The 13,136-nt window shown below is 55.1% G+C and overlaps 1 protein-coding gene across 5 annotated transcripts in view; it reads left to right on the forward strand.

The window, feature by feature from the left end:
• The window catches only part of LOC111151766 (myosin XIX), a 31,335-nt gene that overhangs the window by 17,465 nt on the left and 734 nt on the right, over positions 1 to 13,136 (forward strand). For 2 of the 5 annotated variants that reach the window (XM_022509951.1, XM_022509954.1), the window contains 15 exons: positions 188 to 278; positions 703 to 874; positions 2,515 to 2,588; positions 3,276 to 3,397; positions 3,554 to 3,667; positions 3,922 to 4,098; positions 4,402 to 4,554; positions 5,682 to 5,789; positions 6,525 to 6,590; positions 6,698 to 6,768; positions 8,514 to 8,617; positions 10,244 to 10,410; positions 10,545 to 10,674; positions 11,815 to 11,900; positions 12,334 to 12,636. In XM_022509951.1, coding sequence (XP_022365659.1) covers positions 188 to 278; positions 703 to 874; positions 2,515 to 2,588; positions 3,276 to 3,397; positions 3,554 to 3,667; positions 3,922 to 4,098; positions 4,402 to 4,554; positions 5,682 to 5,789; positions 6,525 to 6,590; positions 6,698 to 6,768; positions 8,514 to 8,617; positions 10,244 to 10,410; positions 10,545 to 10,674; positions 11,815 to 11,900; positions 12,334 to 12,636 — 1,938 coding nt within the window. Of the gene's footprint in view, positions 1 to 187; positions 290 to 702; positions 875 to 2,514; positions 2,589 to 3,275; positions 3,398 to 3,553; positions 3,668 to 3,921; positions 4,099 to 4,401; positions 4,555 to 5,681; positions 5,790 to 6,524; positions 6,591 to 6,697; positions 6,769 to 8,513; positions 8,618 to 10,243; positions 10,411 to 10,544; positions 10,675 to 11,814; positions 11,901 to 12,333; positions 12,637 to 13,136 lie in introns of all 5 variants that reach the window. The other 3 variants (XM_022509952.1, XM_022509953.1, XM_022509955.1) reach the window with 3 other exon arrangements.

Raw genomic sequence — 13,136 nt, forward strand, 5'->3', positions numbered from 1 at the left:
GACAGGACTAAACAAGGTGATGCCTGTAACTCTTACAGAATTGTGCCGGCAGGGTTCCTTCTCAGGGGGCATCAGTTAGGAGGTTCTCTTCTTATCCTGGTAATGTTCAGCAGGAGATGGGCCCTTCCCGGGCAAGGCTCCAGCCCCGGAGAAAGAGCTCATGCCGTGTCCTCTCCTGCCCGCTCAGGTCCTGGCCGGACTGCTGCACCTCGGCAACGTCCGCTTTGCCCACTCTGAGGACGAAGCCCAGCCCTGCCACCTGACGGGAGATGCCCAGTGTGAGAACAGGGTGGGGGCCTGGGGCTCAGGCTGCGGTCACAGCGCCTGGGAGCAGGGCCTGCCCTGTCTGGAAACGGGCCAGCGTGGGTGGGACTGGGCGGGAAGGCCTGAGGGGGGAATTTGGAAGGTGATGCTCTTGAAACTGTGGATGTTAGTCCTCGCCCCATCTCTGGGAAGACAGCATCGTCCCTATCTTACAGATGAGAAAAAAGAGGGTTTATAAAGTGATTTGTCCCACATGAGGCAGTGTGGACTGAGACCGAGAATCCTGGGTTCAAGTCATGTCTCTGCCTTAGGCAGGTCCCACTCACCTGAACCTAGGTTTATTCTGTCTGGTTGGGTGGGTCACAGTTCCACTGTGACAACTTCCACGTGGTCTTGTGAGAAGGGCTGTTTGGATGGAGGGTGATGTGTCCCTCTCAGGCTCTCTCAAGACATCAGCCTTGCTGCTGCAGCTTCCAGAAGACCCGCTGCTGGAGACGCTGCGGATCAGAACCATCAGGGCAGGCAGGCAGCAGCAGGTGTTCCAGAAACCCTGCTCCCAAGCCGAATGCGACACCCGCAGAGACTGTGTGGCCAAACTAGTCTATGCACGGTGAGCAATCAGGCCCTGCCCTCATTCCACGTTCTCTGCCTATCTAGAGCTGGACCAGGCACCCTCAGGCAGTATGCCTAGGCCCCTGGTGAAGGCTTCTAGATAAATTAGACACATTCTTCTCCCTGCTTCCCAGACCCTTCCCAGATCCTTGGGACAGCAGGGAGTGGCTCCTGGGTTTTACCTGAGCAAGGCCTTTGACCTTAATTCCAGAGTCCTCTGCCTGGGGAAGTTGCCACAGTCTGGGTGAGATTCAGCTCATTATGAAAGCATAGGAGCCTGCCTTGCCCTTGGCTGTGGGTGAGGAAAGTTTGCCTGACTCTGCTGGCAGAGCCGGCCTGGAGGGCCATCTGGGGCCGTCACAGTTCCAGGCTTAGACTTCTGGGTCAATCGGCTCCTCTGTCTCCATGTGCCCTCGTACTTCATGTCTTTCTGTTACCTGGGGATAATGATAGATGATGGAGGCAGAGTGTGGCCCACTATCTCGCACAGCATAGTGTGCCGCAAGTGCGAGCCCAGAACATGGTGAAGGTGGGGTCCTGGCCTTTCACTGGTTGGTTATTTGGGCATCTCCGCCCTCTGGCCATGTGGTTAAGGTTGATTTCTCACCCTGGCTTCTGAGAACCTTCAGGCTACCAAGTAAAGGTATCAAGGGCCCAGAATCCTCCAAAACTATGGGACCGAGTGCATGCATGTGCTTATGGGAACTCGGGCCCTGGGGAGAGAGGGTCCCCCTGCTTTTGTGAACTTCCCAAGAGGCATTACTGGGGGAATAAGATCCACTGAGATGAAAATGGCCTGCGGCATCTAGGCTCAGGCTGACCCCAGTTCAGCAAGAGACTTCATTCCCACTGCCCCAAAGCTGATTTCAAGCCAAAGACTTTTAAAGCCTTTGTGTCAAGTCACTGCAAAATGAGCAGATAAGATAAATATGACGACCACAGACAGAGTGAGCCTGTGTGAAATAGAACATTTCATACAGGTTTACTGTATCATCAGGTCATTTGTGTCTAGTACCTGAGATGGGTAGTTGAATCCCCTGTGGCAAAAACAGAAACCAGAGCCTGATTGCAGTAAGTTGCAGAGCAGTCACTTTAAGAAAAACTATAAGAAAGAGGCCCCTTAATCGTACCGTACATAGTGCTGAATGTGTCCAGGACAGTGACTGCCTTGTCTTCTTGGGGGTAGGGGGCAATGGTCCAGAGTACAGGATGCCACCTTGGGCCACTGCGGGATCGAGTCGGGGGATGTGGCAGGGTCTCAAGCTCTAGGCACTACAGGTCTAGTTTTGCAGGGGAGTCTAATGAACTTGGTTCTTTGCAAGCCTAATGCAGGCCTGCCCATCAGTTCCTTCCCTTCTAATCAAGACACCAGCTGAGTGTCTAGCCAAGTGACTGATGGGAGATGCACTCCCCATCTAGCCCCAGGGTCTCGTCCTTTGTTCAGCGTGCTGGCAGGACAAGACAGATTTCTGTTTTGTCAAGGGATAGGCACGACTATGTTTGACCCTTTGGCCTGCCAGGTTTGGGATACAGGCCCTTCGGAGCATGGCACCCTGGCTGGAGGAGCAGTGCTGCTGCCCCTCAGGCTCACCTGACCTCTCACCGGAGTCCTCTCTCCCTCCATCCCCATCCCAACAGGCTGTTTGACTGGCTGGTGTCCGTGATCAATAGCAGCATCTGTGCAGACCCTGCCTCCTGGACCACTTTCATAGGTAGCAGGGGCTCACCTTTCCGGGAGCACTCCTTCAAAAAAAGAACCATAGTGTCCACTGTGCAACTCCGGGCAGCTCTGTTCCCTTCTCTGCACCCCCTTATCCTCAACCACCAATGTCTGGGCAAGATGGCTCGTGTTCTCGGTGTCCACATCTGACCCGTCGGTAGCTCTCCAGGCAGACTCGGATGGTGTCTTTGTGAGGGCCCCTCCTCCCCTGAGACCCTGGTCCAGCCTCAGGAAAGCAGTGCGGGGAGAGGCAAGATAGCTAGATTAGAGGGATTTGGGGGACATGCCAGCATGGTTGGAACTGGGGTGGAAAAGTCAGGGAGGGGAGGAAGTCAAGCTCAAAGATGGGAAGTTTGCTCAAGGGACAGTGGCATTTTAGATACCAGCTGGGCTGGTGAGATAAAGGCCCTCCAAATTGGATTGGACACAGAAAATGTTCTCTAGGCCGCCCCTCGATCCTCATTCGGCCTTTCTTCCTGCTCTGAGTTCTGAGGGGCCATGAAGTGGAGATGGGCCCCACCCCAAGGTGGGGTGTCTGCTGTGCCCACTGCCGGGTGTCATGCTCATTCAACTCCATCTCCAGGCTGCCAAGCGTGCGCCTTTGCCCCGGGCTCCCACAGTCCCCCCAGTACTCCTCCTGCCTGGGCAGCAACCCCATGGCTCTCCCCCATCCTCTCAGGCCTGCTGGATGTGTACGGGTTTGAGTCCTTTCCCAACAACAGCCTGGAACAGTTGTGCATCAACTATGCCAACGAGAAGCTGCAGCAGCACTTTGTGGCTCACTACCTGAGGGCCCAACAGGTGAGGGGTGGAGAGCTTCTTCCAGGGGCTTACCCAGAGCCTTTCGTTCCTTCTTTGATGCCATTCTGGAATATGCTCTGGTATGGAGGCCAGCCATGGATGAGCCATCTCGGCCTCAGATCACATTTGCCTTCTCCTGGCATCTTTATTCCCTAGGAGGAATATGCAGTCGAGGGCCTGGAGTGGTCATTTGTCAACTACCAGGACAACCAGACCTGCTTGGATCTCATCGAGGGGAGTCCCATCAGCATCTGTTCCCTCATAAACGAGGTGGGGTCAGCTAGTTTGCTGAGCACCAGAGTGGGGCCTTTCTGGGGCCTTGGAGACTATACTGTGCCCCTGTACCTCTGTCTTCCCATCTGCCAAATGGGTTTGCTAATCCCTATGTTCCTTCCCTCTCAGTGTCACTGTGATGCCTCTGTGACAATTCTGCAGTGGGGAGGGGCCACAGGGCGTGGGGACTGTGAGGGTTGTGGCGAGCCCATCTCGTGTTTGTGGCTGACCGCCCATCCCATCCCATGTAGGAATGCCGCCTGAATCGGCCAAGTAGTGCAGCCCAGCTCCAGACCCGCATCGAGAGTGCACTGGCGGGCAGCCCCCGCCTGGGCCACAACAAGCTCAGCCGGGAGCCCAGCTTCGTCGTGCTGCATTACGCGGGGCCCGTGCAGTACCACACTGCAGGCCTGGTGGAGAAGAACAAGGTGAGGCCAGGCCATGGCTTGGGGAGGCCTGCATGAAATGAGGTGTTGAGTTACTGCTGCACATAGATGGAAGTTTCCGGTCATGCACTCTCTCTCCTGAACATCCTCCCAGAATCCAAAGTCACTTCTTAGGCTTACCTGCCTGAGGCCCCTCAGGCATGAGGGATGAGCTGCCCAGAAATGACTCCTGTCACAGTGGGGCTCCCGTGAAGCCATCTTCTGGGGCCCTGGTGAGCAGGACTGGCGCACCAGATGGGTGCATGCCACCTGCCCTTACCTGCTGCCCTTATCCTTTTCCAATAGGACCCTGTCCCCCCTGAACTGACCAGGCTCCTACAGCAATCCCAGGACCCCCTACTCAAGGTGCTGTTTCCTGCTGACCCCGAAGAAAAGGCCCAGGAGGAGCCCTCTGGCCAGAGCAGAGCCCCTGTGTTGACTGTGGTGTCCAAGTTCAAGGTGGGTCTGGGGGTGCTAATATGTGCCTGGTTCATTCATCAATCTCATATATTTACCAAGCACCTCCCAGGGTTGGTACTGTGTGCTGGGGAGCACTGACGAGTCACAGAAACATGATCCCATCCACATGGAGTTGGTCCCATCCATGGACCCATCATGGGACCCATGATCCCATCCATGGAGTTCCACATGGAAACATGATCCCATCCACATGATCTTCCTCACAGGGAAGATCGAGATGGGAAACTGACAAAGAGACATAAAATTGACATGATTGAAAGCCTAGGATCTTGTGGGTGGCACAATGAGGGCCTCTCACTCGCTGCTGATAGGGTGGTCATGGACAAGCAATAGTTCCTTGAACTTTTGTGCCCCATTCCTTCCCAGTTCTCCAGCATCCTGGTCCAGCTGTCCTTGGCTAGCAGACTGGCCATCTCCTCTAGCACCTTTTGCTTTCTGCCCCCTCTCAGCCCTTGTGCATTCTGCTCCCCCTTCCTGGGATGCCTGTTCCCCTGCCCCTGCCATTGCCCCCAGACTCCCACCCTCCATACCCCTTGCCCTAGTTGATTCCTTCTCCTCCTTCAAACCTCAGCTTGATATCACCTCCTAGAGGAAGCACCTTGTGGAGCCCAGATTTTGTTGGGACTTTCCTGCCTAGCCTCAAACACGCCACTGAGGGGGGCCCACCCCATGTCTCTGTGTCCCGTCAGACTCTGGGTTCTGAGCCCAGACTGACCATGTCATTACCCCAGCACAGGTCCCCTGGCACACAGGATGGGCTTCATGAGAGCAACTGTTGCCTGAATGAGTGGCAGTGGCTTCTGAGATGGTGCTCTTCTAGGAAGATTGCACTGGTGAGGGTGGGGGGAGAGGAGCAGAGACCAGCCAGGTGTAAGATCGTAGGTCAGGAAGATCCCTGGAGGCAGGAGGTGTGGAGCAGTGGGAGGTAAGGCCAGGAGGGTGCTTAGACTCCGTGAGCACCTCCCATAATCGGCCCAGGACCCGGGAGCATCCCCGTCTCCGGGCTGTGAGGACCGCCGGGCGTGTTGGAGGCTGTCACTAACCAGGGCCCAGCTGATGTGCGCCGGCAGCTCCAGTCTGCCTGACCCACAGTCTCCCTCCTGCAGGCCTCCCTGGAACAGCTTCTGCAGGTTCTGCATTGCACGACGCCCCACTACATTCGCTGCATCAAGCCCAACAGCCAGGGCCAGGCGCACAGCTTTCTCCAGGAGGAGGTAATTCACAGAGCTGGAGCTGCTTTGCAGCGAGTTCTATCTGGCCAAGGCTCTGAGGGATTGAAAGGCAGAACTTACCCTCCAGATGGAGTGACCAGAGTGTGTGTCTCAGGCTGAGTCTCACATGAGGGCGTCTTGTGTTCCCTGCTTTGGCAGCACGGTCACAGTATGGTTTCGTGGTCTGTGCATGGCACGGTAAGCTAGCTGAGATGTCCCCCTGCATCTGACGCTCTGTGCGCCGACTGTGCCCTGCTGATACCGAAGCTGCCCTGTGGGACAGGTGACTCTTGTGATTCGCTGAAAGCCTGTGTCGCCTTAGAGTCAGCACAGTGCAGCCATTTCTGTCAAGTTATTGCTGATTTGCACGAATGCAGTCGGCCAGCAGCTGCTCTTTGTTCAGGGTACCGGGCTCTGAGGTGTGGATGAGGTCTGAGTGCTGCACAGTGCTGGAGAGGGTCCCACAGCCAAGTGGTCTAGGGTTGAAGGCCAGGATCTCTCCACTCAGGTCCCGAAGAACCTTTACAGTATGATCTCTCCTCCCTCTCGGCTGTGATTTACTCTGTTGTCCGCAGAATATAAAATAAATAGAAAATAGATTGGGTTGGGCTGCATGGTGAGGTAGAGCCTCTGCGCTGCTTGGAGAGCTGAGACAAAAGCAGGACCAGCACTTGCCTCAGCTGCATCCAAAGCCAGGCATCCGATAAGGGTACCTGCGGCCACCTGGACCCTTTCTAGCAGGGAGATCTTCTTAAGGTCCCAAGGAGTAGACCCCCAGCAGCCACTCCTCTGGACAGCCTGCAGGTTCGTACCGACCAAGGCCAGGGTAAGGCCTCAGAGGGCAGAAGGAGTGGTATTTCTGACCTGCTGGCCCCATGCCACAGGTGTCCATCCTGTCTCCACCCTTGCAGGTCCTGAGCCAGCTGGAGGCCTGTGGCCTCGTGGAGACCATCCACATCAGTGCTGCTGGCTTCCCGATCCGGTGAGCGGGCCGAGCCAGGCACGGGGCAGGGCCAGTGCTGGGGTGGAGCTTGGGACTCGGGCGTGATGAGCTGCCCGGCCCAGAGCAGGAGGTGGAGGTGAAGAGAAAGCAGCAGGGCTGCAGAGGTCAACCTGGAGCTGGAGAGGCTTCGCTTGTTCATTTCGTTTATCCGTTCACTTTCTGTGTACTGTTTTGTAGCAGGCACTGTTGCTAGTGTCCGTGAATAAGGAAGGTGAGCCCTGCCTCTTGGGGCATACGTTCCTATGGGACATACAAGAAGTACAAAGTTAATCAGTGCTAGGAAAGAAACAAAAAAATGCTGCTCAGTAGACTAATGGGAGAAAAGAATCTTTGGGCTGTTGAGGGAGGGGCCCCTCTGAACAGCTCAGGCCTCTGTTAAGGAAAGGTTTGGGGGAGGAAACTGCAAGCACAAAGCTCCCAGTTTAGGAACTAAGATGCTAACGTGACGGGCGCATAGAGACCTGGAGGAGAGCGGCCGCACGGACCCCACAAGGACTTGGCAGTTTGTCCACAGGGCCTGGAAGCTGCTGGATGTTGTGAGAAGAGTGCTGTGCTCACATTGATGCTCTGTGGCTGCTCTGTGTAGGCTGGATGTAGGGGTAGGAGAGAAGGCACATGTCTGAGAAGGCTGTTGCTGGTGTGCAGGCAGGATGGTGACCCAGATGAGGGGGCAGCCATGAAAAATGGAGTGAAATGGGGGAAATTGGAGTATCGTTTCTGATAGAAACGGGATTGTGGGTTGGTTGACCATGGGGTGTGGGCAGGGGAGCAATCAGCTTCCAGGTCACACAGGAAACTTCCAGGCTTCCATCTGAGGCTAATGGATGCATCAGGAGGCAGTTCCCTGAGATAGGATGTCTGGGGAAGGCACAGGCTGGAGGTGGGATGGGAGGAGAGACAGGAATGTGACCTTATCAGGTTTGTAGCGGCTATAAGACAGGCTTGGGGCCCAGAGCTTTGGGAACTAGAGTGCGTGAGCATCTGTCCTCATCGTGAGCAAGGAGGAAGTCATGGTGGGGAGAGAGAAGTGCTCTGAAGCCGTTCCCTGAGGAACATTCACATTTATAGAGAGGGTAGGTGACAAGAAATCAGCAATGGCAACTTGGCAGGAGTTGTGGGTGAAGGAGGAAGCCAGGCTCCCAGGGGTTGCTGGGGCTGAGAGAACTGCATGAAGACGGGGGCCAGCTGGGCACCTCCCAAGGCCAGTCAGAGCGCTGACTGTTAGATTTGGTGGTGTGGTGTTTGGTGATGGCTGCAACAAGAAGCACATGGGAACAGCGCTGGGGACAGAAGCCAGACTCAGGAGGAGGAGGTAGAGACAGATACAAGGTGTCACCAGCAGTTTAAGTGTTGCAGTGGAGGGGAACAAAGAAATCAGGAGGAAGCAAGGGAGGCTATGGGGTCAGAAGCCACAGATGCGGCTGACTGCATACGCGCCAGGAGCCATCCAGCTAGGGAGAAGCCTGCAAGTCCCTTGGGCAGATCACCTTGGCAGGAAAAGCAGACCCAGTTTAAAACGGTCTCCACTGGCTTCCGTGAATGACCACAGTCCTCCCTCCAGAACCACACCGCATCCATTCACCGCGGGCACTCTGAGGGCAGGGCCTCGCTCCACTGTTGAGTAGATTAAATCAAGGAACTCCCGTTGGCCCCAAGCTCTGTGCCAGGCTCACAGATGAAGTCACTTCATTTCTTCTGCCCCCACCTCCCCCTCTGGCTTCCAGGATCCCTCACTGGAACTTCGTGGAACGATATGAAGTACTGAGAAGGATCTGTGCTCGCACATCCTCTGGCCCCCACAGCCCATCTCCTGCTGAAGGGCACTCCGGTGAGTGGGGCCCGTGTGCTAGTCACGTGTTCAACCACAGTTGACCGAGTGCCTGTCCTCAGCCATCTCGGATGGGGCTGGGCATTCAAAGCAGAGGAAAACACAGCCCTGTTCTCATGGTTCTTGGCCCAGTAGGGGAAACAGACTAAAAGAAGACAAACACTGGGGAAAGTGGAAAGGCAGAGCTGAGAACAGAACGCCGTGGGTAGTGCTGGGGAACTGTGAATCAGGGAAAGCTTCCTGGAGGAAGTGGTGTCTGAGGACAGATGGCATTGGCTAGGTGAAGAGCATTCCACATGACAGGTAATTGGATGGAGGTCTGCATGCAGTAGACAACACTGTGTGTGTGAGGAACTCCAAGCCAGAGTTGCTTGTCCATAAGGACAGAGAACAGGTGGAGCGGAGACTGAGGTGATAGGGATGTCACAGAAGCTGAGCTTTATTCTTTGGGTAGATGGAGGCACGTCAGAGGAGGAAGAGAGTGACATCAGCCTCATGCTTTCTGGAGACCACTGTGGGGCCCCTATGGCAGGCCATGGGAGTGAGGCTATTAATACTGGCCGGAGTCAAGCTAGAGGTGTGGGCACAATGGGCAGTGTTGGGAAGAAACTGGTCAGACTGTGCCTGGCCAGTGGGGAAGAGAGGTTTGGGGGAGCTGCTGAGCCCCATAGGGCTGACTTGAGCTCCAGGTCCCTGGAGTCATCCTGTGGAGGCATCTGCAAAGCCCTCAGCAAGCTCTAACGTCAAGGGAAGGTCACATGTGGCCCCAGTTTGGGGGTTGTCAGCATGTAGGGTAAGCCCCCTGCACAGGTGGAGGAAGAAGAGGCCAAGGACAGAGTGGGAGGCTCCTGCCCAGCAGCAGTGGCTCCCACGCACACAGCCCTGCCCTGGAGCCTGGCAGACCTGGACAGTTCTGCTTTCCCTCCTCTCTCGGGCACAGTTTTGTCACTTGCCTTTCACTCTTTTCCCCCACTTCTTTCCTTCCCCGCTCTTCATGATCTGCTCTACTGCTCTGTGTCTCGTGCCCAAAGCCCCCTTCGCCCCTGGTTGATTTTGCGGTTTCTCGTCTGCGGCGTCTTCTTTGGCAGCCTCTGTCTCCAGAGAGGCACTGGGCAGCAAAAGGTGGTCAGAGCCCTCAGGTAAACCTCTATAGGAGCCAGCCCTGCACGCTGCGGGAGGGCAGGCAGGGGCACCTGTTGGGCCTCTCTGGGACCGGGATTTGTTCGCCCTTTTGTCACGTGGCAGGAAGTTGAGGGGTCAGGCAGAGGGAATGGCCCAGCTGCCCTACTCAGCCCTCAGCATGTTTGGGGCCTTGGAACACATGCTGGCAGAGTAGCCTGGGTTTCCAGATTGGGGTCCAGGCACCAAGTGCCCTTTGCCAGCTTGCCCAGGGAACCCGTGGGGATGGAGGCTATGGGCCAGCCCAGGGCCCAGCCACAAGTAGGGAGTTCAGTATGCCTCAGAACACTAGGGTCCTCCCCCCAAAAAGGGTGGAGAAGTGGTTAGAGGCAAGAACAGGAGCAGAGAAGCCTGTGGAGTAGTGAGGAGACCAGAACTGGTTTCTCAAGTCCACAGAAGTGTGTAGATGACCAAGAGCTGATGGGACCTCCATCTCCCATCCCACAGAAAGGTCTCCGTGCACCGAGGCAGCCACTCTGCAAGCTGTCCTCCAGGACATCCTCCACACTCTTCCAGCTCTGACTCAGGCAGCAGCCACACTTGGTGACCCCGCTAAGGCCACACCAGCCCCAGTTCACTGTGGCAGGACCAAGGTGTTCATGACGGACTCCATGGTAAGCTGGTTGATGGTGAGGAGGGGAGTTCTCCGAAGCCAGCCGCTTGCTCTCCTCAGCGCCACGGGGTCTGGAACCACTTCAGGGCAGTGGGAGGAGTGGCTGAGGCCCTCAGTGGATACCCCTTCTCCCAGCTGGAGCTTCTGGAACACAGACGCGCCCAGGTGCTGGAGCAGTGTGCCCGCCGCATCCAGGGCAGCTGGAGGCGACACTGGCATCGCAAGCAGGAGAGGCAGAGGCGGGCGGCCGTGCTCATCCAGGCAGGTAGGAGGCACATGGGCCTGTGTGCAGACCCTGCATGATCGGAGTTTCCTGCAGAACCTTATGCCAAGGCCGTGTCCGAGCCTCAGCACATGGATGGCACGACCCTATGGTGCACTGGGATTCGAATTCCAACACACCTCACCGATTGTCTCCCCAGTCCAGTGAAAACCAGGTCACACCACAAGTAAGGCCACTCTGTAGGCAGCAGAGACTTAAAAAATTGCCTTTATTCCTCTTTCCCAGACCTGGAGGGTGGCTTATGCCACCTTCCTCTGCTTCCACAACAAATCATTATGTGCTGGGTCCAGGGCTTGTAATGAGTTTGAGAAGATTTGATTTATCAAAGGAAGAGACATAGAAAGCATATTCACAGCAGTCTTACCTTAAAAATACTAGAAACCACCCACATAGCTGACCGTAGTAAAGTCATGGTTATGTCATGAACCAAACTTATGATACAGCCAAGAAGTCTTTTTGAAGAGTATTTTAAATTTAATGGAAAACCACTTGCAATGTGATGTTCAAATCAGGATACCAAACTGCATGTCAAGCACGATGCCACCTTCCTCAGGTGTGTTTCTGTATTTACAGGCCTAAAAAAATTGTGTAAGCAAACTGTAGAACTCTGCATTGGTCAGATAACAGGATTTGGATCTGTCTTTAAACTTTTTAGTTTTCTAGAATCCAGACTATTAATAGTGAATGGAATAGCCCCTTTTCTGAATGTAAAAGAACGAGAAAATGCTCAAAGTGCAAGAGAAGGAAATGAAAATTGCGACATGATCAGTTTACCATCGTGGGCGCATGGTGGGGGCTCTGTTTATGAATTCTTAAGGCCAGTAAGCAGCTTGAGCTGAGGATTTCCCCCTTGTTCCCCAGGCACTGTCTCGGGCAGCGCCTGAGGCGGAGGTGAGCTTGGTCCCCGCTGCCCTTCCACACGAGGTCTGTCCCAGCCTGATGTTCCGAGCCTGAAAGCCTTCCAGAGCTTACAGAGGGCCTTTGTTCCCTCCTGTAGGCAGCATCGTGGGCTGGCCGTTCACCAAGGAGGCGCAGGTTCTGGGCAGCTCGGGCGTGGCTGCAGGGCCAGGCTTAGAGTTCTAACGTTTCATTTACTTTCTTGTCTCTGGGCAAACCTGCCAGCCATCCGTTCCTGGTTAGCTCGGAAACACGTGCAGAGGCTACACACAGCCGCCACAGTCATCAAGCGCGCGTGGCGGAAGTGGAGAGTGAGTATAGGACTCCTGCGGGCAGAACGGGTGGTGGCTGGCTGGCACCCAGCGGCCCTGGGCTGGAGCGCTCACCCGGCACTGCTCGGAACACCACTTGTCCTCCAGGGCGCCTGGGGTGCAGAAAGGGCAGCATCAGCAACTCGGCACATACTAAAAACCATGGAATTCTGCACTTTCAAGGGGTGAATTTTACGGTCTCTCAATTAGACCTCAAGGCTGTTACTTTTAAAGTAGCAAATGTAAGGCCTGAGCACAGGTGCCCTGGGCACAAAGATGTTTGACCACAAGGCACCCATCTGTTTGAAGGCATCCAGCTGTTCAACAGCCCTGTGCCCTTCAGATCACCTTGTTGAGCTATCTTATTATAGTTTGGGTTTCCATTAAGAACTAACAGATTGAAAGCTATAAAGTGGCATTCTCCTTTTTTAAGATTGGAATGGCCTTCCTTGCTTCGAAAGAACTGGATGGTGTGGAAGAAAAACACTTTTCTCAAGTTCCCCTTCCCACGGGCTCCTCCCTGCTGCCACAGACACAGACCAGCCTCCTGGCAGCAATAATCCGCCTCTGGCCCCTGGGACTGGTCCTGGCCAACGCAGCTGTGGGGGTCCGCGGCTTTCAGAGGAAGCTGGTGGTCTGGGCCTGCCTCCAGCTCCCTGCGGGGAACCCCAGTAGCTACCCCGTCCAGACAGCACAAGGACAAGCTGGTGTCACATCCATCCGAGCACTGCCTCAGGTAAGCTGTATGATGGGACAGCAATCCTGCCCACAACGGCTCTGGGTCCCTCACACCTCCTTGTAGAAGGCAGGAGCCAAAGCCCGAGCTCACAGCAGGAGCAGGACTGAGGCAAGAGCTGTTCTGACCAGGGAAGCCAGAAGCCTGAGCTTCCCAGCTGGCTACAGGTTTGGGTGGTTTCCATCATTACAACTCAGAATTTTCCAGACTCCTCCCACTTTTTATTTATTTATTTTAAAGATTTTATTTATTTATTTGACAGAGAAATCACAATAGGCAGAGAGAGAGGGAAGCAGGCTCCCTGTTGAACAGAGAGCCCAATGCGGGGCTTGATCCCAGGACCCTGGGATCATGACCTGAGCCGAAGGCAGAGGCTTAACCCACTGAGCCACCCAGGCGCCCCCCCCATTCCCCTTTTATAAACTGCCTCTAAGTGTTCTGGCTTCTCTGAAATCTCCATTTAATCAGTCCCACTTTTTGTGATGACAGTTTATTGTCTC

Source organism: Enhydra lutris, unplaced genomic scaffold (assembly GCF_002288905.1).
Source record: "Enhydra lutris kenyoni isolate GAN:26980312 unplaced genomic scaffold, ASM228890v2 scaffoldscaffold26, whole genome shotgun sequence".
In the NCBI taxonomy this organism is placed as follows: domain Eukaryota; kingdom Metazoa; phylum Chordata; class Mammalia; order Carnivora; family Mustelidae; genus Enhydra; species Enhydra lutris.